Source organism: Ictidomys tridecemlineatus, chromosome 11 (assembly GCF_052094955.1).
Source record: "Ictidomys tridecemlineatus isolate mIctTri1 chromosome 11, mIctTri1.hap1, whole genome shotgun sequence".
Taxonomy (NCBI): Eukaryota; Metazoa; Chordata; class Mammalia; order Rodentia; family Sciuridae; genus Ictidomys; species Ictidomys tridecemlineatus.
The window spans coordinates 10,593,088-10,620,946 of record NC_135487.1 but is presented as its reverse complement, the minus strand read 5'-3'; the positions used below and the strand labels follow the sequence as shown (position 1 = coordinate 10,620,946).

Genomic DNA, 27,859 nt, shown 5'->3' with positions numbered 1-27,859 from the left:
GACAAGGCAGTAGGCATCTGGGGGTGGCTGGGTGGGTGGCCCCTGGCTGGGCAGTCAGTTGAGAGGACATTTCCCATTTGTTCCTCCGCCACTTCCATCAAGAGGGGAGGTTGTGAACTCACATCTGAGGGACCTTTGAGGAGAGGCCCCTGGAAGGGACAGGCAGGAGGCAGGAGTCCTCCAAAGTGTCAGAACACACCAACTTGATCATGCCAGGGTCAGGGAATGAAGGGTGTTAAGCTCAGCCACCCTCCCAGAATGCAGCAGGGGTTAAAGCGGAGGCCACCAAATCCAAACTTTGCTTCTACTACCTGTGAGTTATGTAAGCTTCGGGCATGGGGTACAATCTCTTGTAGCCTGAGTTTTCCTCTTCTAAAAAAGTGTGGACTATGATGGCTGCTTCCTAGAGGAGAATTAAATCAGGGCATGTCTGACCTGTTCCCCGAAGAGGGTTGCTCCTAGATCCCAGTAAGCATAGAGGCTTCTGAACAAAGGAACTCTCCTTGTCCTTCCAGGGTCTGGTGCACCCTTCAGAGGTCCCAAGATAGAAGGCATCCGGTTTATTTCAGGCCTCCTCTCCCAGGACTGATGCTAAGGAGGCAACTACTTCTTGGACATCCGGCCCATTTCTGCCTAGACTGAGGCCAACGTTGAGTTCACTCACAACAGCGCACGTTTGGGCCGAACATCCTGGATTCCGAGATCCCTGGGGACTAGCGCGTGGGGGCGCTGATGCTTTGAGACGCGCAAACTCTGGAGCGCCTGGGGGGCGCCGGTGAGTCCAGAGGGCCCCAAAGTCTTACCCAAACCCCTCTGGACTTTCCCTCCCTCCCCTCGGGATGCCAGCCCGGCCCCTTTAAAGACATTCCTGAGGGCGTGGCTTGGGTGACGTCAGCGCGGGGCATGAATGAACAGGAGCGGGTTCTCACCCAACTTCCATTAAGGACTCAGGGCAGGAGGGGCAGAAGTTGCGCACCGGCGGGCGAGCGGGCGGGCGCGAGCCGGACTCCGAGGCCTGCGTACGCGCGTGCGGGCGTGCGGGAGCCGGGCGCCGGGGATCTGTCCCGGAGCGAGGAGCGCAGCATGGAGCACCGGACAGTCGGCGCCTGCCTCGCCCTGCTGTGGGGCTGCGCGTTGGTGGCCGCGGCGGCTCAGGGCAAGGAAGGTGAGCGTGTGAGGCCGAACCCTGCCCGGCCCCGGGACCCCTAGACCCCTGCTCCTCCTGGAGCCGCGCGTACTCTAATGCGCACAACTTTGGAAACGGACCAGGTGCTGCCCAGTCTCGGCGCGCTGGCGTCCGGAGGGCGCGCGAGCTGCGATCGGGACGAGCCTGGGGCTCCTCAACGGGATTATAGGGGCTATGGAGACTTAGGGGTTTCGGCTCCGGCGCGCGGGACTTGGAGGCCTCGGAGAAAGGGACGCAGTGCGGGCCACGCGGTTGCAACCGGCTTCAGGAACGCGTCCCGGCGGGGGGCGCGGGGGTCCCATGGAGAAGCGGGTGTCTAGAGGGCCTTTCCGTGGGATCAACTTCTTAGTGGCTTGAATTCACTTAACTCACTTGTCCCGATTTTGCATCTGTGGAGGCCCGGTTTGGGGGGAGGGGGCTCCTCCACGGGCCGGGGGCCCTAGCCGTAGGTCCTGCTTGTTGAGATTTTCTGTATGCTCTGTTTTGCCTCAGTCCCAGCAGTGAGCCCGGGGAGAGGCTGGGGTCACTCCTGACCACGCACGCCCTTCTCTCCTTTCCCACACCGCACTCCGAACTCCAGGACAGGTCAGGGGAGCTGGGAGAGAAGACAGGAAGTCCCAAAGTCAAGTGTTCTGAGTAAGGGGTGACTCAGAACGAGGAAATGCGGCAGGTGGGGGCGCGGTCTCTCAAGGTGTGGAGCCGTCACCCCAGAGCCACCAGGGAACCTGGACACACGGGGGTGGGGGATTGAATCACCCACCTCCGCCCCAGCGTTTGTGAGCCGCGCTGGGTGAGGGGCCGCAGACTTTGTCCTGGGCGGGGCAGGTGTGTGGATGGGGGCGTCGCCTCTCAGCTAGGGTCGCTGAAAGGATGGGGGCTCCTGCCCTTGACCGAGGACCTTCCTGACCACCCAGCCGCGATCGGCTGCCTTTCCCGGCAGAGAAAACAAGTTTTCCTCGCCTGCCAAGGCTGAGCGCGGCTCACAGGCTCCACCAGGGGAAGCCCCGGAGGAAATCCTGGGCCGGAGAGAAGTTGCCTTGAGTCCTGCGGTCGCTCCCCCTCCAAGCTGGAGGTTTTGCTCTTCCACGTTGGGAGGATAAAGAGGACGGAGCAGCGCTCTAGGGGGCGGGTGGTTGGGTGTTTGGGGGTCACATCCCGTTCCAGTCCCTAGGGCAGACATGAACTCTAGTCGCAGCTCAGAGCTCTAGCGGAGAGCTTGGCAGGGATTTCTGCGACCCTCCATACGCCCTGTCTTGTGATCCTCCCCCTTCCAGGGGGACTGTGGTTGGAGGGAAGGGGAGAGACAGCTGGAATCAGTACCGGCCTCTCTCCAGGCTGCCAGCGGGTGGGGGGATTAAACGGTTGTTTTGGGCCCCAACCCCCAGCCACCCCTGGGGGAGCTTGGAACTCCCTTCCTTGCCCTCTGCCTCTGTATGTCTCTCCCTGCCTATGCCACTAGCCCAGAGCCCCATTACCACCCCACATAAGACGGAGGGGAAAGGACAGCATACTGTACTGGGGTGGGGGGACATGAGAGCAGCTTCCTGGGGTGCTGTGCCTATGTGGGATGGAGCGGGGGTCAACACCCGGCTGGCAGCTGCTGGTTTTGATTTCCTTTCTTTTTTTTCTTTTTGGTGCTGGGGATTGGACCCAGGGCCTTGTGCATGCGAGCGCTCTACCATTAAGCTGGGTCCCCAGCCCTGGATTCATTTATTTGGATTCAGCTGGATGCACTGTGTCTGCCCTGGGGAGGTTTGGAGAGAGATAGGAGGCCACCCAGGCCCGTCCACCCATGCTGCTCAGATTCTCTTTCTTTCTTGCCCCCACCTTTGCATTTGGAGGTCCAGGTGGAGACTGCTAGGTCCTCTCTTCCACATCCATTGAGTTGACCCTCCTTTACAGATGGGGAAACTGAGGGAGGCCTGATGCTTGCCAACCAAGGCCCTCTGCACAGAGGGTCAGACCCCAGCACCTGGGCAAGAATCTCTCACCTTGCTCTTGGTGGATTTTGCTGGAAAGCTAGCATAACCCAGGATCCTGGTGGCCAGCGTTGTTCACCTGGAGTGTTGCCCATAGGAAGGGGGCCAAGCAATGCCCAGGGCCTGGGGAGTCCTGGGCTTCTTAATTCTGTTGGGGCCCTGTCTGCTCTTTGTCTACCCTTTGACTCCCTCCCTATTTTTCTTCCAGGACCCTAGCCTCCTGCTTTCTTAGGCTTTAGGGGTGAGCAGGGAGAGGGCAATGGGGGAGTGGGTGTTAAGTACTGCATTTGTGGGAAAATAAGTAAAGCAATATGGACCCAGGGTGGCATTGATAGAGGAACTTCAGGTCGAGGAAGGCAGTTCTTCCGGGGGTGTTAGTGGGGGGATACAGGGTAAATGGGTAAGGCCCCAACTGGGCCAACCTCTCAGTGAAACTCTAGGGGGCTAAAGAGCTCCTAGGCTCCCCACTAGAAGCCCAGCTTATGGCCTAGGGGAGCTCAGGGAACCCAGCCAGCTCCAAACTATGGGCTGGGCTCCCCTTGTTCCTGGTGGTTGGTTCTAGGGAATTTTCTGGGAGGGGGCTGGGGCTGGAAGCCTCTGGGGAGGCTCCTTCCTGGTGAAGGCTTCTTTTCTTCTCAGATTGATCCCTGAGATACTTCTAGAGCCCGACCCAGGTTGGAATGGGCGGGGCTTCTGTGCCAGGTTAACCCTTCAGAGCCATATCTCACTCCCTGGGGTGCAGATTGAGTGTGTGTGTGTGTGTGCCCCAGGAGCACCCACCTTGTCTTCCTACCTACCCAGTTGGATTCAGGAGCCCCCAGATTCCTTCCTGTATAGCTAGGACATTCCACTTGCTAGTGGAGTCACTGACTTTCCAAACCTGGGCCCTGGACATGTCTGAACAAATCCCTGTCCCTCCCCCTGCCCCCGCCTGTGCCATGGGGCTTGGTGCCACATGGATTTCCTCTTCCCTGTCTGGACTGCTGGACCCTTCCTAGAGAGATTTGAACAAGGTCAGCGGTCAGGGGGTCAGGGCCTCATACCAAGCTTCCAGCCTGCAGGACAGAGGGGGCAGGCTAACCTCAGAGGATGGCTTGCTATTTATTTATTATCACATCATTACTTTTTGTGGTATTGGGGATTGAATCCAGGGGTGCTTTACCACTGAGCTATATCCTCAGCTCCTTTTTTTTTCAAAAATTTGAGACAGGATCTTACTAAGTTCCCCAGGCTTGGCTCAAACTTGCCATCCTCCTGCCTCAGCCTCCTGAGTGGCTGGAATTACAAGGTGCACTCACAATGCCTGGTGGCCTTTTTAATTTTATATTGTTATCCTTTCATTACCTCTGGGGATAGAACCCAGGGCCTCGCACTGTGCTTTACTGCTAAGCTACTCCCAGCCCAAGGAAGAGGTTTTCAGCTGCCCTCAGGGCCTCCAGGGGTTCAACTCACCTCTCATCTTCCCAAACAGGTGACCTGGCTCGCAGCCTGCCTGGTCTCCCAGGCTCAGGGCTGAAGGAGGCCAGATCCTCAGGATTCCCGGCTGCAAGTGTCCTTGGTCCCTTCCCCTCCACTTTAGGCCTTACCTTCCAGTACATGGCACTTGTATAGGTTCTAAGCCTCAGTTTCACCAATCTCCTTGCCCTCTATTGAGGGTGGCCCTTGGTGGCACTACCTGGACTTTATTTAGAAATAAAGAAGGGACAGTACTTTGGGTCTTGGCTTCAGCCACTGACTCTGGCGCAGAACCAGAGGGTGCTCCTGGGAGGTGCTCCCGGGCAGGGCTGGCTCTAGGGAAGCCCCTAGCAGTGGGTCCCTCTGCCTGGCCCTGGCACCTGGTCCCTCTGGGCCTGGAAGTCCCCCACCAGGGTTCTCCTCCTGGCATTCCTGGCTGTGGCAACAGGAGCAACTTTCCCAGGGCGGGGACCTCAGCAGCTGTGTGTACCTTGGGGCCCCTCCTAGAGGCCCCTGTGGGCTCAGGGCTTTACCCCGCCTGCACTGTGGCTTTTGTGGTGGGAAGATCCATTTCCAGCCCCTCCCCTCCCCCAGAGCAGTTTCCACCTGTTAACTGCGCTGTCTTGGAGCGCCAGGAGACACGTGTGTTCATGCATGTGTGCTTGTGTGTGCTGTGTGGCCGGGGCTGGGTCTGGGAATTTTATGCTGGGGGATGTCATAGAAGCAGACACCAGTGTCCCCAAGGCCCACGTGTGTGAAGTGCTGCCTGGGGGCCTTGTTCAAGGAAGCAGAGGGGCTGGCCGGGTGTTACTTAATACCCCTGCCCACTCCTGGCTCTGCCCAGCTGCTACTCTCCCGCTGGGTTGAGTCCCTGTCTGCCTGAGAGGACCGCAGGGCTTGCAGCCCTGGCCTGGGAGAGAGGAGGCCCAGTCCTGACCCCGGCCTGCTGTGTGACCTCCACAGCCCTGTCCCTTCTCAGGTCAAGGACCCTGTGGGTTCCTGGGAGGCCTCTCCCCTTTTCTGCCATGCTCTTTCTCTCCCCTGGAGACACCCCGTGCTCACGGCTCCCTCCCCTCTCTCCCGCAGTTGTCCTGTTGGATTTTGAGGCTGCAAAAGGAGAACTTGGCTGGCTCACACATCCCTATGGCAAAGGGGTAAGTAAGCCAGCGGGGCTGGGCCCGGGGTGAGAGCTGGGCTCTGGGTTCCTGGGATCAGGGAGGATGGGCCTGGCTGGACTCAGCAGCTGGGCCAGGCTTCAAGCTCATCTTGCTTCCTGCATCCGACTGAGTTGCCCTCCCAGGCCAAGGCTGGCTGGGGTGGGAAGGTAGGGCAGGGGCCGCGAGGTGGGGGCTCTGGGGAGACGCCGGGGGGCTAGCAGAGCAGGACCCTTGGATGCCCCAGAAGGGCTGATGACCTGAGGGAATGTTTGGCTTCCTCCATCTGCCTCTGGGGAGGGAAAGAGTTGACAACTCCCCCGTCTTGAAGATCGCAGATGAGGAGATGAGGGGTGAAGGAGGAGGGCTCCCCACAACTCCAGGGACAGGGAGCAATTCACCTTCTGCCTGTCCTGCCTCTCTGCTGCTCCTCTTTCACCAAGATTGATGGCCCAGAGGCTAGGGTCCCTTCCCCAGTTTTGCTTGTGACTTTCCTGTGATATTTTGGGGGGGGGTACCAGGGATTGAACTCAGGGGCACTCAACCACTGAACCACATCCCCAGCGAAATTTTGAATTTTTATTAGAGACAGGGTCTCGCTAAGTTGCTTAGCGCCTTGCTGTTGCTGAGGCTGGCTCAGTGATCCTCCTCTCTCAGCCTCCCGAGCTAGCGGGATTACCGGTGTGTGCTGCTGTGCCCGGCTGCCCTGTGATCTTGGGGCAGATGCTGGTGCTGCTCTTGAGGGACCCCGTTTCCTCCTCTGTACAGTGGATTCCTGCTGAATTTGTCCTGGCGCCCTGAGTGGGCAGGGGGTTCAGGGGGCTCCTTGGCACCGTTCCTACAGCTGGTTTCACCTGTGACCTGGGTGCCTGTCCCAGGCATAGCTCCAGCAAGGCCTGGGGTGTAGCTCTGAGTGGATTTCTAGGGTCCTGGAGTGTCCAGCCGGGAGGCAGAGCCTCTAAGCCAGCCCAGTCCTAACAGAATGGGAAACAGCCTAAGGGCCTCGGGGCCTTGGCCAGTGCCACCCAGTGCTGGCTCGGCCTCTGTTCTCGTCCGCTCTGTTTTATTCATTTACTGTCACTCAGTCACTCAGACTTCCCTGAGCACCTGCTCTGTGCCACAGAGGCCCTGGGGACAGAGATGAATTAGATGAAGTCCCTGCTCCAAGGAGCTCAGAATCTAGCTTGGAGCTGGGGTGGGCGTCACTGTGTGCCAGGTGCTATGACAAAGGAGACATGGAGACTGTAGGAACCAGAGAGAGAGGGGCTTGGCCCAGCCTAGGAGGTCTTTCTGGAAAAGGCTTCGCTCTGTTCTGAGGAGGGAGGAATGCATGTTGATCTGTTCCAGGGCTGAGATCAGGATGAGGGAGCTCACCCACTGCCTGATCCCACCCTCCCCCTGCCACTCACACACAGGGACCCCCCCCCCCCCAACCAGGGACCAGTGACAAATAGCAGTGATGAGGCAATGAAGGCTACCATGCCAAGTGCCGTGTTGGGCATTTTGTAGACATTCTGTCATTTATCCTCACAGCAGCCCTGTGAGTTTTGGGGTCTTGCACCCCATTATATAGATGGGGACATTGAGTCTCAGAGAGCTTAAGTGACCTGCCTGAAGTCACACAGAGCCCCATGTTCCACCCTGGGCTCATGATCTCAGGTTCAGCACCCTGACATTAGGGTCAGAAAGGCCGGAGGGCTCCTGGGTGCTGCTCTCCAGGCCACAATACCACCTCCCCCACCCTGCTCTGCCACCTGGGCCTCAGTTTCCCGCTGGTGCCACCCACACTGACCTGTTGACCCCCCACAGTGGGACCTGATGCAGAGCATAATGGACGACAAGCCCATCTACATGTACTCCGTGTGCAACGTGGTGGCCGGCGACCAGGACAACTGGCTGCGCACCAACTGGGTGTACCGCGGCGAGGCGGAGCGCATCTTCATCGAGCTCAAGTTCACGGTGCGCGACTGCAACAGCTTCCCCGGTGGCGCCAGCTCCTGCAAGGAGACCTTCAACCTCTACTACGCCGAGTCGGACGTGGACTACGGCACCAACTTCCAGAAGCGCCAGTTCACCAAGATCGACACCATCGCGCCCGATGAGATCACGGTCAGCAGCGACTTCGAGGCGCGCAACGTGAAGCTGAACCTGGAGGAGCGCTCCGTGGGGCCGCTGAGACGCAAGGGCTTCTACCTGGCCTTCCAGGACATCGGTGCCTGCGTGGCTCTGCTGTCTGTCCGCGTCTACTACAAGAAGTGTCCCGAGCTGCTGCAGGGCCTGGCTCGCTTCCCCGAGACCATCGCAGGTTCCGAAGCACCCTCCCTGGCCACCGTGGCCGGCACCTGCGTGGACCATGCTGTGGTGCCGCCAGGGGGCGAAGAGCCCCGCATGCACTGCGCGGTGGATGGCGAGTGGCTGGTGCCCATTGGGCAGTGCCTGTGCCAGGAGGGCTACGAGAAGGTGGAGGACGCCTGTCAGGGTGAGTGCTGGTCCTGGGTGTCAGGGGAGGGGGACGTGCGGGGGTTCTCTTGCGGAACTTGGATGGCCTTTGTGAACAGCAGTTTCCTTATTTATGGTGAGGCTAACTTAATGATCAAGAATTAATGAACTGAAGCCAGGCCAGCGGTGGCATAGGCCTGGAATCCCAGCGGCTTGGGAGGCTGAGGCAGGAGGATCAAAAGTTCAAAGTCAGCCTCAGCAAAAAGTGAGGTGCTAAGCAACTCAGTGAGACCTTGTCTCTAAATAAAATACAAAATAGGGCTGGGGATGGGGCTCAGTGGCCTCTGAATTCAATCTACCCACACCCCCGCCAGTACCCCCCCCCCCCAAAAAAAAAAAGAATGAATTGAGAAAGGATTCTAGAGAAAGAAATTCTGGCTTCAAATCCCAGCTTTCCGTTTAGCTTGTGTGACTTCAGGCTGTTTGCTTAACCTGTCTGTACCTGGGTTTCGTCCTATGTAAAATGGAGATGATTCTAGTATCTCTCTTGTAGGGTGGTTATGATAATCAAATGACTTAATACTCATAAAGTGCTTAGGTCAATGCCTGACACATACTTTTAAGCATAGCTGTTATTCTTGGCTGTTCCCACGAAGAGTTCCTGAGTATCTGCTCTGCATCAGCCCTGTGAAAGAGTCCCAGGAATTAGTTCACCTCTGTCGGTTATTCCCTGTGTGTCCTTTAGGCAAGTTACTTAACCTCTCTGGGCCTCAGACTCCTCGTTGATAATTAGAGGTAATTGAATTGGACCCAGGGTTTGCATTAGACTCACCTGAGGAGTTTTTGACCCAGGCTTGTGTGGAGGGAACAGACACAGATGAGCCTAGAAAAGAGACCAGTTCATTCTGATTCTGGGAACGGGGCTTGTGCATCAGTGAGCTCGGGGAGGCTACGGCTTGGCAGGGCCAGGCCTGTGGCAGCGGAAACCTACACCCAGGTGAACTTTCATTGGATGACGCCTTCTGGAAGTAGCTGTGGGGCAGGGCATTTGAGGAATGCGGGTGACCTTTGCAAGGCCCACTCAGCCTTCTCTCTTACTGAGATAAGCTAGGTGTTGAGAAATCCGCGTTGTCCCCCGCACTTCCCCGCCACTACCTCCGGTGAACCTGCCTCAGCTCCTGCCTTGAGTTTCCCATGAGTTCGAGGAAAGGCATCACGCGCAGAGGGGATGCTTGGTTTCTGGCATGGAACTTGCAGCCCATGAAAGCACCTGAAGTGTTGGGGGACCTCAGAGCCCTTCCTGAGAGAGGGTCCACATGCGCCTCAAGGCTAGTCCTCAGAATCTTGCTTAGCCCAGCCTGCAAAGTCCTGGGTGAGAAGCTCCTAGGAGCCATGTGCCTGCGGTGTGTGCGGTCTCTGCTTCGGCCTCTGCTTCGGCCCTTCTCATCTCCCCCTTGTCCTCCCAGCTCCCCTCCGCTGACGGTCCCCTTCCCCAGGCGGCCCCTGTTTAGGTGACCTCAAATGCTCACTCTCAGCTCCAGACAATGACTGTAGGGTGGGGGGGCACCCGTTGGGCGCAGGCTCCTCCCCCATGACATCCTCGCACAAGAATGCGGGGGTGGGGGTGAGGGGCAGCTGAAAACTTTCCACAGGCCTGTGATTCAGGCCCCGCAGAGATAAGTGGAAGGGTGGGGGGGTCTCTCCAGGCGCCTCCCCTTCTCTGGAGGCGGGGGTCAGGGTGCTGGCAGGCCTTGTGTGTGAAGAGCTGAGCAGGCCCCTGGTTGGGAGGGCCAGTTCCCTAGAAGGACATTTCACTTAGTTGGAGGGACCCTCCCCAGTTGCCGGCCACCTATTGCCGTGGTTCTTCCTCCTTGTGATCCCTGCCCAAATCGGTTCCCCTGTGGCTGGGAATCCCAGCCTGGCTCCACGCTTAAAGCAGCTGCCCGACCGTGGCCCCGGGAACAGGGATGGTGACCACCAGAGACAAGGGCTTTCCGAGCCCTTTGTCTGCACCTCCTCTCTGTGCAGAGGGGGTGCTCTCCCCCCCATCAAATGGATGAGCAGCCTGAGGCTCCGAGAGGCCAAGGGGCCCGCCTGGAGTCACAGAGCTCGGAGGTGGCTGCCTCAGGATTTGAATCCTGGCAGCCAGGCTGCAGGAGGGTCAGGAAGTGGGGTGGGAAATGGGCAGTTCCTTTGGAATCCCTGATTCAGCTCCTGGCCCCTGGACAGTCCTGGTGCACGGGACTGGGGGCTTGGAAGGGGAAGTGGAGGAGGCGGGGTCTCCCCTCAGCTTGACCCTGTATGGCCCGTGGCCCAGATTCTCCCCCTGGGGCTTCTATTGAGGATAAACAAGCCCACTGTGTGCAGGGTCTGGGCCGAGATAATATGAGAGGGGGCAGGGTGTGCCAAGGCCACCCGGCTCCTTGTCCAGGTCACTCGGCCTCTCCCCAGGAAGCCGAGAGGATCCTGGAAAGTGTTAAGTGGGCAGTAGCCAGTGGAAGGCACCTCCCAGGTGCCTCTTACGGACAGGTGGGCACACTGCCCAGCAGCTCCAACAGCTATGTCAGGAATGAGCCACTTCCCTCCAGCACACCCCCCCCCCCCCCCCGCCCTGCCCAGGGGACAGTGCAGTCACTCGGCCGGCCGCCATCCCCCGGGGCTTCCTGTGCGGGCATCACTGGTGGGGCCCCGGCTGGCGCCTCAGCCTGGGGAGATCGCCAGCCAGGTGAGCAGGTGGCCAGCAGCCGTGGCCAAAGGCTCAGCCCAGCAGCGGGGAGGCCAGCCCCTTGGGGATGTCTCCTTCCGATTCCAGTTTTATTGTCTCTGAGCTCGCAGGGACACCCCATTCCTCACACCATGCTGAACATTTCACAAGCAAGATTTCCTTCATTCCTCAAAACAATCCTGAGAGGGTGAGGACTTTAGCCCCATTTTACAGGTGAGGAAACTGAGGCCCAGGGAGGAAACAGTGACCCAAAGAATAGGGACCCAGCCTGAGGAGGGCAGTGCACCATCCCCAGTCTTCCCTGGTGTGTGTCCTTCCACCCACAGCAGCGTGGCCTTGGCAAGTCCCCTCTGGGCCTCGTTCTCCCCATTTATAAAATGAGTAGATGGGCCAGGAGCTGTGAAGGGACTTGGCCCCTGGAGATCAGAGCCAGCCCTTGTGGCTTTGAGCTGTGGCTCAGTCTGAGCTGTGGACTGTATGACTCACTGTGTGTGGTCAGGAGGGGGGTCCAGCACTGGCATCCTGAGTGGCCCAGGCCTAGCCTAGAGTCCACTGTGAAGGGGACAGCTCTGGTGCAGCTGGTCCTTAGGCAGGGTGGCCTTGGACCTTGGCCCAGCTGTTTGCAGGACCCTTGCTTCCTAGGGACCTGGCCGATCCTTGCCTGGGGGCTCCCAGGCTTGTCCCCCGCCCTGGGGAGGGCCGCAGGCCTTATTTCTATGGCCTGCAGAGGCAGCCCCCACGCCACCCCATGTGGCTCTGACCTTGGTGTCCTGGCAGCCGTCCCTCCCTGGGCTCGCACTGTGGGGAGCCTGGGTGCTGGCAGCTCCACCGGGCAGGCCCGCCCCTCCCTCCTTCCCCGGAGGTGAGTGGGTCCCCAGAGCGGAAGGAGGCAGCAGGGCAAACAGGAGATAAGAGGCTGAGTAGGGGGAGGAGGAATGTGCCACAGATAGCTCCCGGGGTGTGTGTGACAGGGGCAGGGTGCTGGCAGCAACGGGCCCTGGGGACGGACCCCCTTCTGCAGGAACAGCAGGGCCTGAAGTTATCAGTCCCCCCCCGTTTGCTGGGTCAATAACTCCCAGGTCACCAGTTTACTGCCATCAGGGCGTAGAGACAAAGTCCAGGCTCCACATCCTTGGGCTGAGGTGGTGCCTGTGGTCACTCACTGGGCCTGGTGTGGGAAGGTGACTGGCCCTAGGCGAATTGCCACTGTGACCTCTTAACCCCAGGACCTTGCCACCTGAGGCCTAGGAGGTGGCCAGGCCTGGGGGGAGGGGCTCTGCTGGGGGCTGGGCTTGCGTCATGCAGAGGGTGGCTGTCCCTGAGTCACCCCACGCTGCCACCTGAGGGGCGGGCACCAGGAACTGGAAAAACCGGGGTACAGCCCTAGGTGCAGCCGCTGTGCCCCAGTTCCCCTGCTTGGAGTGGCCGGGGCCTGCCAGGCAACTGGGGCCAGAGACGCTCCACACAGGTGTGCCAGGGTGTGCCAAAGCCAGGCTCTTGTGCCAGGCAGGTGGGCGTCCAAGCATATGCCCCCCGGGGTCCCCTGGGTGTTGAGACACTGCTCACCTCCGTGGCCCCAGAGCGCATGCTCAGCTGCAGCGGTAGGTTTTGCCCTTGATTCATTCATTCACGTCTGCATCCCGCCATGCAAGAGACCCTGGCTGAGATCCTGCCTGTGCCAGACCCTAAATCACTCTCCCTTCCCGCTCCCGGGAGGGCTGGGTGGCGGGGTGGGGGGGGTCTGCCAGTCTCAAAGAGGATTCTAATATGTGCAGAAATGATTTCAAATGACACGCGAGAGCCAGGCTGTGAATTCCCCTGGAAACGAAAGATGTTTATCTGTGTCGTCACGTATCCCAGCACCCAGCTCCGTGCCAGGCTCGTAGGACGCTCTCCTTTCTGTTTGGTAAACATGAGATTGAGTAACAGACGCCCTGATGGGGCCTACGGGGGCCAGCAGTGGGGCAGTCTGGGAGGCCGTGTAGGGACCCGTAAGCTGGGTATTGAAGGGTGCATAGGAGTTTGTTGGTCGCCCAAGGAAAGGCGGGTGGGTGTGATTCTCTCCCCACTCGCCTGCCCAGGATGCCAGGTTGGAGGCTCACCGGTGTCCTACTCTGGGACCCCCCAAGCACTGGCAAACTCCTGGCAAGCCTGGGGAGATCCCGGTCTTTCGGGGTTGGAGGAGGGGCAGCACATTCTCATCAGGCAAGCACATGCCCCGTTGAGGCCGCCTCTCCACTGCATTATCTGGCACATCCGCAGCGGAAATCTCTCCAAATTCCCTCTTTCCTGCTGGCAGCAGGCAGGCCACCCCCAGGCTCTGGGGCCAGGGAATGGAACCCATCTCTTCCCCCACTTCCTCCTCTTGGCCTCCGGTGAGGGACTTGAGAGCACAGGGTGGCCAGTGAGGGCAGGTGGGGGCTTGCAGGTGTCTGGGGCCCTGGGTGGAACTGACCGTGAGCCATGGGGCTTGTGGTGCACTCGCCAGCAGGTGATCCAGGGCTGGGAAGGGTGACTGTGGTTCCAGGGGCTGGACATGCTGCCCCAGGCCCCTACTCTGCTGGACCTGGACCAAGGGCCAGCACTTACCTGGAAGGCAGGTGCCTCAGGGGACAAGTCAGGGCATTTGGGGGGAATTGTAACCCCAAGATAAAGACGGCCTGGCTTCTGGGAGTCTCATTTTTTTAAACTTGGAAGATTTGGGGGAAGAGAGAGCTATTTATATGTGGTGGGGAGGATGGAAAGTACACGTGGATTTCTTAAATCCAACAGGAGACTTTGAAAGACACTTGGGAGGCCACATTAGCGAACCCCCCCAGCCCCCGAGCAGGGAGTCTATGCTCTTCCACAGCAGATGTGCCCAGTTGGAGGGGATCTGAAATGAGTCCTGGATTTTTCTGGCTGTCAAAGCAGGTCAGGGCTCGACTCCTCTCTCTTTGGGCTTATTGCAAAGTGTTGATTTTTTTTTTTTCTGAACTAAATGTTTTATTTATTTTTTTCTTTCTTTCTTTATTTGTGCATTACTGTTCTTAATACACCTTTATACTACCATTTATCATGCTCAAATTGGAAGTTGATTTCTCTTAACTCCAAGTCGAGGCGTTCCTGGGCAGGGAGGCGGAAGGAGAGAGGTCAAAGCCAGGCATCCCGGGTTTACATTTGGATTTCGTGTCTTGTTAGCTTGGAGACCTTGGGCAAGTTGTTCTGCCTCTGAGCCGCACTTTTCTCACCTGAAGAATGGGGTGCGTGTTGGTGGCCGTGGTAACAGGTGTATTGTGAGGACTGATGGACGCGAGGTGCTTGGCCCAGACCCTGCACACAGTGGGCGCTTCATGAATGCTCACTGTCCTGGGGGTTCCTAGCTTTGCAGAGATCAGGCATCGTTTCTGGGCCTCCACAGCCCGGCTGCGTGTCCCCAGCCCCCTGGTGCCCAAGCTCTCAGCCTGTGCTTAGGCAGAGGGGATAGGAGAGGCTGTTCGTGTGATCCCCAGGCCAAGGTGGCTGTGGCTGGGCTGCCTCAAGGGATGGCCAAGGGCTGGGTGCAGCCCAGTTCCGGTTGCACTTGGAAGTCACAGTCTAAGAACTTATGGAGCTTCTGTCCCCTGCCTGTCTCTGCTCACACAGGGTACTGTGCAAAGGGGGCGTGGCCCCACTCTGCAGCCAAGGGCGAGCTGCGGGGCATGATCAGAGGTGCCCATGGGCCAAGCCACCCCATTTCTTTTCTGCAGTACTGGGAATTGAACCCAGGGCTTCGCATGTGATAGCCAAGAGCTCGTCACCTCAAGCAGGCCAGGGCGCTTGACCCTGGCTTCCCTGGAAGGGTTGTCCTTAGGCTGTTACAGGCCAGGCTGCCCCAGATCTTAGGCAGCCTCTGTCCAAGAATTTTTCCTGACAGCGCAGATCTGACTGTCAATCACTTCCAACATCAGACCTCCGGTGGCTTCCGTTTCCCCACTTCTTGGCCCGGCATTCAGGGTGGCTCTTGAGTGCTCTGTAGCCTGCTGCTCGTTTCCATTTGTGTCCCCAGAGCTGCTCGCACCTTCTCTATTGGGCATGTCCTTTCACACCCTAACTCCCTCCCACAGTATCTCTGGGCTGCGGACTCCTATGCAGCCTCTAAACCCTAGCTGCAGTGTCCCCTCTGAGATTCCTCAGATTCCTGACCTAGGTCATTTCCCTTCTCTGTCCCATTAGCTCACCTCTTTATTATGGACGTTGTCACATGCTCCCAGAGCTGGGGGACGGGCTTTGTTTTCATCCCAGGGTCCATGCTCAGCCTGGGGTCAGGCCCTGGGTGGGCGTGGCACTTGGGGGGAGGTGTCTGCGGGTAGGCAAAGGGTGGTATTGGAGGGGTGTGGGGGAAGGTCTCGGGGCGACCCCACTCTGGTCCTTTCTGCATCCACCCAAGCCCCTGACAGTGGGCTGTGTCTGAGCTGCTTCCTGCCTGTGGGGTCAGGAAGGGGCTTGGGGCAGGGACAGGAGAGGGCAGTGGGAGGAAGAAGCCCTCGGTCAGGTGCAGGAGCCCCCGGCCAGCTGGGCCAGGATGGAGGCGCCACTGGGGGAGGAAGAGCTGCTTCCTGACTGCCCTGTGAGCGGTGGAAATGACTCGGCCCTGGAAACAGGTCAAGGTGGCCGGGTCCTGGGTCGGGGGAGCCCCTGAGGAGTGGCATCCTGAGCCATGGAGGCCTGCTGGTCAGGCGGGTGGTGGTCACGGTCCGTCAACAGACACGATGGAGAAGCGGATGCAGTTGCTTCCCTGGTCAGCTCGGAGCTGCCTGGTGGCGGGCGGGCGGTGACCGTCTGGTTGTGCCTATCAGGGGTGACGAGTCAGGCGGGCAGTGTGCTGCGAGGTGCTGAGCCAGCACGTGGCAGGGTTCTTAGGGCACCGCCATGGACCTTGGATGCCAGCACAGGGTGTGGCACCTCCTGAGTTGGTGGGGACTGTGCCAAGGTTTGGGGACACAAGCCAGGCTCCTGCTAGTATCCCCCACACCGGGTGCTGGCACGTTTCTTCTCATCCAAAGACATTTTGAGAAAACAGGTCCGGGAAGGAGGGGTGGAGGGGGACCCGTGGGGAGGGACACATCCGGCTGATGTCCTTGTGCCCTCTGTCCCTGTGCCATCAGCCTGTTCACCGGGATTCTTCAAGCCCGAGGCCTCCGAGAGACCCTGCTTGCCGTGCCCGGCACACACGCTGCCGTCCCCCGAGGGTGCCAGCTCCTGCGAGTGCGAGGAGGGCTACTTCCGGGCGCCCGAGGACCCGCTGTCCATGCCCTGCACACGTGAGTCCTCTGGCCGGCCGGGGAGGGCGGGTGGGCCGGGGTGACCGGGGCTGACGCCAGCTGCCCCCTCCGCAGGCCCGCCCTCCGCCCCCCACTACCTCACCGCTGTGGGCATGGGCGCCAACGTGGAGCTGCGGTGGACACCACCCCAGGACAGCGGGGGCCGCGACGACATCGTCTACAGCGTCACCTGTGAACAGTGCTGGCCGGAGTCCGGCCAGTGCGGGCCCTGCGAGGCCAGCGTGCGCTACTCAGAGCCCCCCCACGCGCTGAAGCGGACCAGCGTGACGGTCAGCGACCTGGAGCCCCACATGAACTACACCTTTGCCGTCGAGGCCCGCAATGGTGTCTCGGACCTTGTGACCAGCCGCAGCTTCCGCACGGCCAGTGTCAGCATCAACCAGACAGGTGAGTCCCAGGGGTGGTGGCTGTGCCCTGGGGGAGCCTGCCCAGGTGGCAGAGGACAGCCACCCAGGGCTCAGCTGCGTTCCAGAGATAGGCAGCAGGACAAGAAGTTTAAAACACTGTCTCTGGAGCCACTTCCAAGCTCTGTGACCGTGGGCAAGTTACTTAGCCTCTCTGGGCCTAGGTTTTCTCATGTGTGAATTGGGCGTGATAATGATGATTGAAAGGATTGAACAACTATTATCTTCAAGGCTCTTAGAGCAGAGCTTGGTTCACAGCGATTATTTAATTTTTATTATTTGTGTACTAAATGCTCAGAGGGCACTTCTGTGCCAGCCCCTGGGGTGGGGCCTGGGGCTCTGTGATCTGCTCTGGAGCTTGCCTTTAAGGACGCAGGGTGGGGTCTGGGAGCCTGGGCTTTGGGGGCAGCTGGTCCTGGGCCTGCTGGTTCTCTGTCCCCTGTCCCCCGGTGGCTCCTCACCCCCTTTCCCACTCTCTGCCTGCCCAGAGCCCCCCAAGGTGAGGCTGGAGGGCCGCAGCACCACGTCACTCAGCGTCACCTGGAGCATCCCCCCGCCACAGCAGAGCCGAGTGTGGAAGTACGAGGTCACCTACCGCAAGAAGGTAACCCACTGAGGGTCCGCGCTAGGACGGGGTGGGCTGGTCACGTAGACGTCCACACCCACGCCATCTGGAGGGACTCCCCTCTGCAGCTGGGAAGCAGGTCTGGGGTCTCCCAGGGCCGCTCAGCAGAGATGTGTAGACGTGCTCTAGATCCTGGAAGCCGCGGTCAGGGAGGGAAGGCAGGGCCTCCGGGTGGCCGGGTGTCTTGGGGTGCTGAGCGGAGGTCCTGCGGTGGCCTCATGGCCTGCTCCCTGCCTGCCTGCCACCCACAGGGGGACTCCAACAGCTACAACGTGCGCCGCACTGAGGGCTTCTCTGTGACCCTGGATGACCTGGTTCCTGACACCACCTACCTGGTCCAGGTGCAGGCGCTGACGCAGGAGGGCCAGGGGGCTGGTAGCAAGGTGCACGAGTTCCAGACGCTGTGTGAGTCGGGGGCCCTGGGCACGTGCCAGACCAAGGCTCTGAAACCAAGCCATCAGGACATGGGTTGGGGGGTGGATCCAAGAGGTGAGAAACTCGTGTCTCCTGGTCAGCTGGAGCCTGGGACAGCCCTGCATGGGCTGTCTCCCAGTGGGAGAGGGCAAAATTGAGGTTGGGGCGTGGAGGACCAGGGAGGTGCATTCAGGCTGTGGGCTCCGGCGTTGGAGACCTGAGTTCAGATTGTGCACCAGAGCTGAGTCCCCATGCAGGGGAGTCCCTGCCACAAGGCCCTGGGGAGGCCCCGCGCTAGCTGTCCATGGGAGGGAAGAACATGTCCTCAGGGGCCTCAGGATCACTCTTGCGGCCAGCACATGGAGACCCCAGGTGTCCTCGGTGCCTGCAGTGGGTCTTGGGTGCAGCAGGGGAGTTTGCATGATTTGGGTGGGGGGGCCCCCTGTCATCAGCTGGTCTTTCCTGCAGCCACAGAAGGTTCTAGCAACATGGCAGTGATTAGCGGTGTGGCTGTTGGCGTCTTCTTGCTTCTGGTGCTGGCAGGAATCGGCTTCTTCATCCACCGCAGGTTGGTCAGAGCCCACACCCAGGTCCCTGAGGGCTGGGGGAGGACTCGGGGCAGGAACTTCAGTTTCCTCCTCTGAGGAGTGGGGCTGAGGCTGATCTAGTCCAGTGCCGTGCAGTCCCCAGCTCCTGGGTGACGTGAAGGTGTGCCGAGCCAGACACGCCAGGCAGGTGCCTGGCACCACGGGGGGCTCAGGACACGGTGGGTAGCCACCCTGCAGGAGGCCTGGCAGCCCTAATGAGAGAAGCCCTTGTTATGGCCACTTACGGGGCCATTATGGGGCGTGGATCCCAAAGTGTGAGTCCCGACTGGCTCATTTCCTCTGGTTCCCCACGCCCAGTGCCCGCAGGGGGCTCCCCCGGCCCGGGCAGGCCTCGCTGACCTTGTGTATCTGGGTCTCTGTGGGTTCTTTCAGGAGGAGGAGTCTGCGCGCTCGCCAGTCCGCAGAGGACGTCTACTTCTCCAAGTCAGGTGAGATGCAGCCCGCCCCGAGCCGGCCTGTCCCCTCCCCAGGACACCCCCTCAGCTCTGTGCGGAGCTGAGGGCAGCCAGGGCGTCCCAGGGCTCTGGGTGGACACAGAGGCATCATCCGGCAGCTCTAAGGGCTCTTCCAGAAGGCCTGTGCCCCAGGCCTGGCCTGGCCCCCAGGTCCCTGGTCACGTGGCGTCTCCCTTCTCCTTTAGGGACTTGGCCTCCCGGGCGTTCTGTGACCCCGCCCCTTCTCTCCCCTTCCAGAGCAGCTGAAGCCCCTGAAGACGTACGTGGACCCTCACACATATGAAGACCCCAATCAGGCTGTGCTCAAGTTCACCACGGAGATCCACCCGTCCTGTGTCACCCGGCAGAAGGTGATCGGAGCAGGTCAGCTGGCACACCTGTCACCAGGGGAGGCGGGCAATGGGTGATTCGGGTGGGGCCCTTTGGCGCCCAGGCTGACCAGGAGGTCCCCTACCTTGCCCACCCACAGGAGAGTTTGGGGAGGTGTACAAGGGGACCCTGAAGGCGTCCTCGGGGAAGAAAGAGGTGCCCGTGGCCATCAAGACCCTGAAGGCAGGCTACACAGAGAAGCAGCGCGTGGACTTCCTGAGCGAGGCCAGCATCATGGGCCAGTTCAGCCACCACAATATCATCCGTCTGGAGGGCGTGGTCTCTAAATGTGAGACTAGGGGGACCCTAGGGGCCTGACACAGGGTGGGGGCAGAGGGACTGCCTCAGGGCCACCTGACCCTAGCCTGCCCACCTGGCCCACCCATCTGGCCTGCCTGCCTCTCACCCCTGTGCCCACACCCCGCAGACAAACCCATGATGATCATCACAGAGTACATGGAGAACGGGGCCCTCGACAAGTTCCTCCGGGTAAGGACGTGGGCAGTGGCGGGCGCGAATGCTGAGCCGGGATGCGGGGGGGAGGTGCCCTGGTGGCTCAGGGCCACATGGAGCTGAGGGCCTGTGCCTGGGCAGGAGAAGGACGGCGAGTTCAGCGTGCTGCAGCTGGTGGGCATGCTGCGGGGCATCGCGTCGGGCATGAAGTACCTGGCCAACATGAACTACGTCCACCGTGACCTGGCTGCCCGCAACATCTTGGTCAACAGCAACCTGGTCTGCAAGGTGTCCGACTTTGGCCTGTCCCGCGTGCTGGAGGATGACCCCGAGGCCACCTACACCACCAGTGTGAGCTGGGAGAGGGGCCGTCACTGTGGGGGCTGGGGGGCGGGGGTGAAGCAGCCTTCACGCTGCCCCAGAGGCCTGGCCAGAGGGACAGCAGTGACTGGGCCTGTCCTCTGCAGGGTGGCAAGATCCCGATCCGGTGGACGGCCCCCGAGGCCATCTCCTACCGCAAGTTCACCTCGGCCAGCGACGTGTGGAGCTACGGCATTGTCATGTGGGAGGTCATGGCCTACGGCGAGCGGCCCTACTGGGAGCTGTCCAACCATGAGGTGGGGGCCCTTCCCAGGCTGAATGGACCCCAACCCTCTGGATGTCCCCAAATCCTAGGGCACAGGCAGAGGAGGGAGGGAGGCTGGGGCTGTGCCAGGGCTCATGCTGGGCGCCAGGCCCTGGTCCCTGCCTACAGTCCAGTGGGTACAGAGCCGAGGAAGCAGGAAGTGGGTGTGTGTGCACACGTGTGTGTGTGAGAGGGTGCACGTGTGTTTGCATGTGTGTGTGTCCCGGTGCCAGGTTTCTGATCCAGGGCATGATGAGGAGGAGCACCTCCACCAAGGGAAGTCCAGAGGGAGGCTGGGCCCCAGGGGGCACAGTGTGGCTGCCCTACGGGGGTGGGGGGCTGCCGGGGGTCTGTGCCCCAGGCTGCGGTGGCTTCCTGCCGTGGCCACCCTGACCCTCCTTTGCCACCCAGGTGATGAAAGCCATCAACGATGGCTTCCGGCTGCCCACGCCCATGGATTGCCCCTCGGCCATCTATCAGCTCATGATGCAGTGCTGGCAGCAGGACCGCGCCCGGCGCCCCAAGTTCGCGGACATCGTCAGCATCCTCGACAAGCTCATCCGCGCCCCCGACTCCCTCAAGACCCTGGCTGACTTCGACCCCCGGTGAGTCCCATGCCCTTTGCCCGTGGTGACCCCCAACTTCACTCCTGGGGACTCCTGAGCCACTTGGGTGTCGTGGGCAGCTGGGGGGAGTCAGGGGCAGCAAGGAGGGCTCAGAAGGTACGCTTGGGCTTCCCTTGGGCTAGACGGGGTTGTCTCTGGTGAGTGCCAGCCTCCTCGATGCCGTGTGGGCCGCTCAGCGCCCAGCGTGCTTTACCTCCTGGGGACAGGTCCTGTAATGATCCCCTTTGTGTAGATGAGGAAACTGAGACAGCGATTAAATATCTTTTGTGGCTGGCAAGTGGCCAGGCTGGGGTTGTGACTCCAGGACTCTGAATCTCTGTCCCTTACGCTTTGTGATTGGGGGCTCCTGACGGTGGTCTTGTTGGTAGGATCAGGGGAACCACAGTAGAGACAGCTGTGGACCGACCACTACCGATGTGCCACCGTCTCCTGGAACCCAGCCTGGCTGGGCCTCCCTATTGCCCAGATGAGGAAACCGAGGCTCAGGCGGCTGTGTGAGCTGCCCAGATTAGGGGGCAGCAGGGCTGGGGCCTGGGACAGGCTGGGTGCTGCAGCCTCTCACCTGCGCGCGGGCGGTTCCCCTTCCAGGGTGTCCATCCGGCTGCCCAGCACCAGCGGCTCAGAGGGAGTGCCCTTCCGCACGGTGTCCGAGTGGCTGGAGTCCATCAAGATGCAGCAGTACACAGAGCACTTCATGGCAGCTGGCTACAATGCCATCGAGAAGGTGGTACAGATGACCAGCGAGTGAGTAGCACCCACGGCCCCGCCTCCCTCCTGGAGGCTGCCCCGACACCCTGTCCACATCCTCACCCTCCCGCCTGCCTCCCTTGCTGCTCTGTCTCTCTCTGGGGGGGAGGGGCTGGGCAGGAAGAGCAGAACAGGCTGGCTGCCAGTGGTTCTGGGGTCCACCCTCCGCGCCCACCCTTCCTGCCTCTTTCTCCAGAAAGGGAAAATAACAGTTAATGTCACAATAGCATAGCCACCAGCGACGGGCTGACTGCAGGCCAGCTCTGGGATGGAGCCCTAGGACCCAGTCCTTACTAGGACGGGGCAGTAGGGCCTATCCACGTCCCCGCCAGACAGAAGAGACAGGTACAAGAGAGAGTTCCTGCCAGCGGGCTCCCGGGCACTGTCCCCACGTGGTGGCTCTCAGCCCTGGAGAGGCTTGCCAGTCCTGGGTCTGCCCTCTGTCTGGCTGCCCCTCCGGACTCTCCTGCCCCCTGCACTCCAGCACCATGACTTCCCAGCACAGCCTTGGCAGGGCCACCTCTTCCGGTCCCTGCAGGGAGAGGACATTATGCTCTTAGCCTTCTGTGCCTCTAAAAATAGTAGTGGGTCCCCACAGCCCTGATTGTGCAGCGTCCAAGGTCTCATCAAGAACAGACCCTGGCCCGGGAGGTTTTGGGAACCACTTGGAGGGGATGACCTGGCCTCCCACACTGCAGGATCACAGAAGTCCTGGGACTTGGGTCTCTGCATGAATATTCTCTAGGGCTTCTGGAAGCTGCTCAGTGGGGCCTCCAGCCTGCTGGCTGTGTCCTGCCCCAGGGGGACGGCCTGCAGTGGGAATCAGGCAGGGACAGAGCTAACCAGAGGGAGGTGCAGAGACACGGGAAGGGGACCCAGGTCCCTGGGTCTCTCTCACCGCCAGCCAAGGGCAGGCACACACTTGGGCTCTGTGGTCACACCTGGGTTCAAGTCCCATCTCTCCCTCTTCCTAATCACCTTGATCCTATTAAGTCCACTTTGACCTGGGGGGCCATCTCCTGCTGTGGGGCCTGCATGGGTCTGAGGTGGGTGGACCTGCCCAGCACCTAGTGAGGGCTTAGCTGGGGTCTCCTAGTCCATGTCTCCCTGGCTTTCTGCCTGTAGACCGTGGTCAAATAAATACCTGGGTTCCCGAGCTCTCTCCTCCTCCTTGGGAACCTGGGCCAGGCCCCTTGGCCCCCCCCAGGGGTCCCCCTGGAGGACAGCACAGCTTCTCTCCTGGTGACCAGAGCGGAGGGCGAGAAGTCCTTACAGGAAACACATGTTCTTAGAAACGTCCCGAAATAGCCTGGGGTGCTCCTGGCCAATTCCTTTCCCACGAGCAGGGACAGGGCTCTCTGGGATGGACAGAGGCCGTGTGCTCATGTGTGTGTGTGTGGTTTGGAAGGACCTGGGTAAAGCAGGGACTCAGCCGGCAGCCCGTCCTCCCGCCAGCCTGCCAGGGGCACTGGGCCCTCGGGACTCACAGCCGCGCAGACTCCCCAAGGAAATGGGGATCTCAACACAATTTTACAAATCTGCAGTGTGTTGTCTACACGGCCTAAATCTCACGGGAGCTGGTGGCAGGGGCACAGGCCCTGGCCTGGTGGGCTCGCGCTTTGGCTTCCTGTCCCCGGCCCCCGCTTCTCTGCTCCCTGGGGCCTGCTGCTCGCTCCTGCCCGAGTTTCTGGCTAGACAAGGAGTGATGGGACAGGTGGGTGTCGTACACGCCCCCAAATTGCCCAGCCTGACAGCAGGTCCTGCCCAGTGTCAAGGCGACAGTGAGCAGTGCCTGTGTGTGGCCGGGGCACAGGCCACAGCCCCGGGACAGGCTCTGCAGGAGGAATAGCCCAGGGAGAGTGGTTGAGTGACTTGCGGGCGCTGGGGGCCATTCCTCGTGTCCCCCTCCTAGACTCAGAGCCACATGCCATAGATGTGCATTGGGTAGGTGGCCTGGGGCCAGAGCTGGCATTACGAGTGCTCAGGAGGTGGCCCAGCGAGGTGTCACCTTGCTCCCATTCAGGAAGCTGGTGGGGGGCTGCCCAGCGTCGGGGACCCCCGCTGGCAGGGCAGGCTCGGGGCGTCTGCCGTGGGTCACTAGTTGGTCCCAGTGCCTTGCTCTGTTCGTGGTTAGGAAAGAAAGGGGAGGGTCGGGGACTGCGTGTGAAGGAGGAGGGGCTGGGCTGCTCTCTGGAGAGGCTCGCTGACCCTCCCTTTTTACATGTAAAGACCCAGGACAGACCCACCCGGGGCTTCTGCCTCCGGAATGGGGTCAGAGGCCACTCAGCGCCCGGGAGATGAGCCTGCGCTGCTCTGATGGAGGAGAGGAGCCCGAGGTGGCCTGGGCAGTGGCTCCATCCTCACAGAAAGCACGCATCTGCTCATTCTGTGCTCAGCAGGTGCTCCCTGAGGAGCGAGCATGTGCCAGAACCCCTGGAGGGGCGGTACGGGGGTGCCAGCCTCCGCACGTGTCTAGGAGCTCACAGACTCTGGTGTTTCTTAGACTGAGGGTCAGTCTAAGACTTCTGCACTTTAGCTGCCCAGGATCCTGCCTTTTCTGGGGATGCCACCTCCCCAGGTGTTCTCAATAAGTGCTTTTCCAGCACCCACACTGTGACACCTCTAGGGGTGGGAGAGTGCTCCCAGCTAGGTAGGTTTGAAGTGTCATTCAGGTGGTAGGTTTGGAAGTTGTCCTGAAAATCTAACTTCTGGCTTTCTTGCTGCAGCATGAGCAGCCACCTCCCTCACCTGGGTCTGCCCTTCCCTGCTCAGCACTTCTCAGAGGGTTCCCTGGAGCCTGTGGGAAAGTCATGTCTCCGGAATTGCAAATAGGAGCTTGCACCATATAATTAGCTTCGTTTACAGCCAAGAGACGGCTGTAAAAACCTGGGTGTTTTCATGGGTTTGGGCTGGCGGGTGAGGAGAGCCGGGGAGAAAACTCCCAAAGTTAGCAATAAACGGCCTGTTGCGGGCTGCTGGGAGCCTAAGTGGTTTTACAAGGGGACGGCGGGCGGGCGTGACGGGGAGAGGCCGGAGCCTGCACCTCTCTCGGGTGGGAGGGGAGACCTGCACTCCTGGGAACAGCTTCCCACCTGGCACTGAAGCTGCGTGCTCTGCCGTCCCTGAGGTCTCCCGCCTGCCATCGGGCACTGCCATCCCCTTTTACAGGGAAGGGAATCAGGGTGCGCCAGGGAAGACACCGGCCTCAGGCGACCTGGTCACTCTGCCGGTCAGAGCTGTAATGCTGATGGTCCTTCAGCAAGTCTTTCCTGAGCCCTTCCTCAGCTGCCCACGGGGAACTTGAGATGAGGCGATGGACAGATAGGAAGAGACCTTGAGTGGAGAAGGGCTTTGTGCAATGGCCTTCAAGGGTCCCTGGAAACTAGTCACCTGGCAGTGGCCTCGTGCCACCTGGAGAAGGGGCCTCGGCTCCCCACTGGTTAATACCCAGCTCTTTCACCAGAGAGCTGTGTGACCCCGGGCAAGTCACTCCACTTCTCTGAACTTCAATTCCTGAATTAGCAATAAGGGGCTAAAAAGAGCACCCACCTCAGAGATAACTGTGAAGTTTGATTAGATTAAAAACAGGCAGAGTGGGCGCTGCAGTCACTTTCCCAACTTTGATGATGGTGGGCCATCTTAGATCCTCTCAGGATCTCCTCGGGCCTCCCTGACGGGAACAGGTCCCCTTGTTCTCCTCCTCGCTCCCCTACCCTCCCTGCCCCGTCCACCTCCCTCCGCAGCTCTGGCCCCTAACTCTCCCTCTCCCTCTTCCTGCCTGCCCGCAGCGACATTAAGAGGATCGGGGTGCGGCTGCCCGGCCACCAGAAACGCATTGCCTACAGCCTACTGGGACTCAAGGACCAGGTGAACGCCGTGGGGATCCCCATCTGAGCCGCCGCCTGGTGCGCCCTCGGCCGAGAGTACTTGAAGGATCCAGATGGCCCCCTGCCGGCTCTGCAGTTGGCCACCAGGGACCTTATTTATTTCTAGTTGTTCTTATTGATGCCCCCCCCCTGAGGACTCTGCTGGGGGGTCATGGAGGACATCCTGCCCTGAACTGATGAGACCCTCGGGGATGCTGGCCGAGGCCTCGTCCCCAGTGAGGGACACGGCCCAGCACTTAGCAGGCACCATCAAGTTCCCAGCATGCCCCCGGGCAAGCCCCACCGAGACCTCGGACATCCACGAGGGACATTCCAAACTGACCCCCACTTTGCCTCCTCCCACCTGGTAGAAGCCACCTTGGGAGATGGGGGTCAGCCCTGGCCACGTGAACAGGTGGCCGCCTCAAGCCCCACCCCTCGCTGAACGAGGGCAGACCTTGAACTTGGCTGGGTGAGAGCCACAGTGGTGCTCCGTCCCTCGGGCCTTCTGCAGACCCCAGGCCCTGTCCTCAGCCCTAACAGGCCAATCTCTTGCTCTCCTGGGCCCTTTCGGGACGCTTGGTTGTGTTGAGGTTTTTTTAAATCTGTATTTTGTACTTCATGGAGAGAGTGCACGTGTGGCAGGGGCCCCGCAGGGCTGGGGGCAGAGCGGGCCTGGGTGGACGCGGCCAGGCTTCGGGCACCGATGCTGCCGGAGGTTCCTGCCGGCCGCCCGTCCACCCCATCTCCCGCCCTCTGGACGACATTCCCACATTGTCAGTGTTAATGACTTTGTTTTGTTGGATATTTTTTGAAACCTTAATTTATTATTTTTTTTTTATATTTATTGTTAGAAAATGACTTATTTCTGCTCTGGAATAAAGTTGCAGATGTTCAAACCGATCTTGGCTTTCGGTCTTGGGAGCGGGCTGGGGATCGAGAGGCCTCCTGTGTGGGGTGTCGGGCAAGGGCTCCCCACTAACCCCGGGTGTTTAGACAGAGCTTCTTGCGTAAGGCAGGCATGTCGTGTCACTGGGTGGGTGGGAGGTGGGCAGGGGGCCAGGGAGCAGGCCCTGCCAAGCCTGGCCTCCATGCCAGCAGGCCTCAGTCACCTTTGATCTCCAGGCTTTGGCCGGGCCAGGCAGGCACTAGGCAGGCACTAGGCAGGCGCGAAGTCGGGGCAGCTGCCGGCCTCCCTCCCACACGGCTCCACGGAGTTGTTGGAAGAGATTCTTCAGCGAGCTTTTCACAGGTTTTGTCTTGTCGGAGCTTCAGCGACCTGCGACGGGTTTTGTGGGTGGCCCCATTCTACAGAAGAGGCAAACCGAGGCTGAGCCCAGTGAACAGCCTTGCCCCAAGGCACACAGCAAGTGAGGGGCAGAGGCCAGATGGCAAGCAGAGCTGGGAATCCCCCTGAGAGGCTCTTCTCATAGAGGGGACCAAGGGATGCTGGCCGGGGCTTTGGACTTTCCAAACTGACCTCCCCCTTGCCTTCTCCCACCCACTAGAGCCGCCTTGGGAGATGGGGGTCAGCCCTGACCGTGTGAAGAGGGCACCTCAATCCCATAATCCCAGTCCCAACCTCTCCCTGCTGGACCCGACTGCGGCCCTGCGGGTCAGAGGCTGTGGGAAGCAGAGCTCGGGAAGGTGTTGAACACAGGTCACCAGGGAAGGGCCCGGCACACGGAGATGATCTGGAGGAAGGCTTCCTGGAGGAGGCAGCCCCCGGGCTGAGGCTGAGGGACTGGGAAGGATCTGCCAGTGAGGCCGTGGGAGGGGCGTGCAGCCAGGGTTGTGCAAGGGACCCGCCAGCAGCCTGGCGTTCTGAAGTCGTGACACGGGTTCTGCCGAATTCGCCAAGGTCTTGCAGGGCAGGTCCAGGAGTGGGATTTTGCTTGAGGGTAATAGGGAGCCATTGCAGTCTTTAAGCAGCACGTGGCAGGATTCCCGTCCCTGGGAGAGGCAGCATCGACTCAGCCTGGAGGACTCAGCCTGGAGTCGTGGGGGATAGGACAGATGCTGCTTGCCCTGGGGTGGCAAGGCCTGCACTGCCTAGCTCCCTGCTGGGGGAGACTTTCCTGGGTCAGTTGTGGCTGGGGCTGGGCAGGGTGAGGGTGGTCAGGGCAGCTGGCCTTCCTCCCCTCTCACTAGTGCTGGGCCACCAGGTGGGCTGGCATGGTGCTCAGCAGAACGTCCTGGGGCCTCACCCTTGCCTGGCCTGGTTCAGGTGACCACTCTACCTCTGGCTGGACAAGGGCCACAGAGCTGTTGGTCCAGCAGGGGGTCAGCCCGTTCCTGAAGCTGCCAGGCCGCTGAGCCCACCCCACTGGTGAGCAGGCACGGTCGAGGAAGGGCTGAGCCTGGCAGAGGGGTCCCGTGCTCCCGCTCCCTCAGCCCCGCTGGACCTGAGGCCCTCCGTGGGCCTG

At 60.4% G+C, this 27,859-nt stretch overlaps 1 protein-coding gene across 1 annotated transcript; it reads left to right on the top strand.

Annotated features, from left to right (window-relative positions):
- Positions 1-899: 899 nt before the first annotated feature.
- Positions 900-26,336, top strand: Epha2 (EPH receptor A2). The gene is made up of 17 exons (XM_078025380.1): positions 900-1,165; positions 5,707-5,774; positions 7,584-8,253; positions 16,065-16,220; positions 16,296-16,628; positions 17,134-17,249; positions 17,522-17,675; positions 18,153-18,252; positions 18,665-18,720; positions 18,985-19,110; positions 19,217-19,405; positions 19,544-19,605; positions 19,711-19,920; positions 20,037-20,186; positions 20,606-20,799; positions 21,409-21,564; positions 25,356-26,336. Exons 1-17 carry the CDS (start codon positions 904-906, stop codon positions 25,459-25,461), a joined length of 3,108 nt encoding a protein of 1,035 aa, XP_077881506.1. The 5' UTR covers positions 900-903; the 3' UTR covers positions 25,462-26,336.
- The last annotated feature ends 1,523 nt before the right edge of the window (positions 26,337-27,859 follow it).

Bases quoted from the DNA above. Each gene is read 5' to 3' on its own strand.
- Epha2 (XM_078025380.1), top strand. From the start codon at position 904: ATGAATGAACAGGAGCGGGTTCTCACCCAACTTCCATTAAGGACTCAG. The intron at 16,629-17,133 runs GTGAGTCCCAGG...CTGCCTGCCCAG, and splicing joins TGTCAGCATCAACCAGACAG to AGCCCCCCAAGGTGAGGCTG. The intron at 18,721-18,984 runs GTGAGATGCAGC...CTCCCCTTCCAG, and splicing joins CGTCTACTTCTCCAAGTCAG to AGCAGCTGAAGCCCCTGAAG.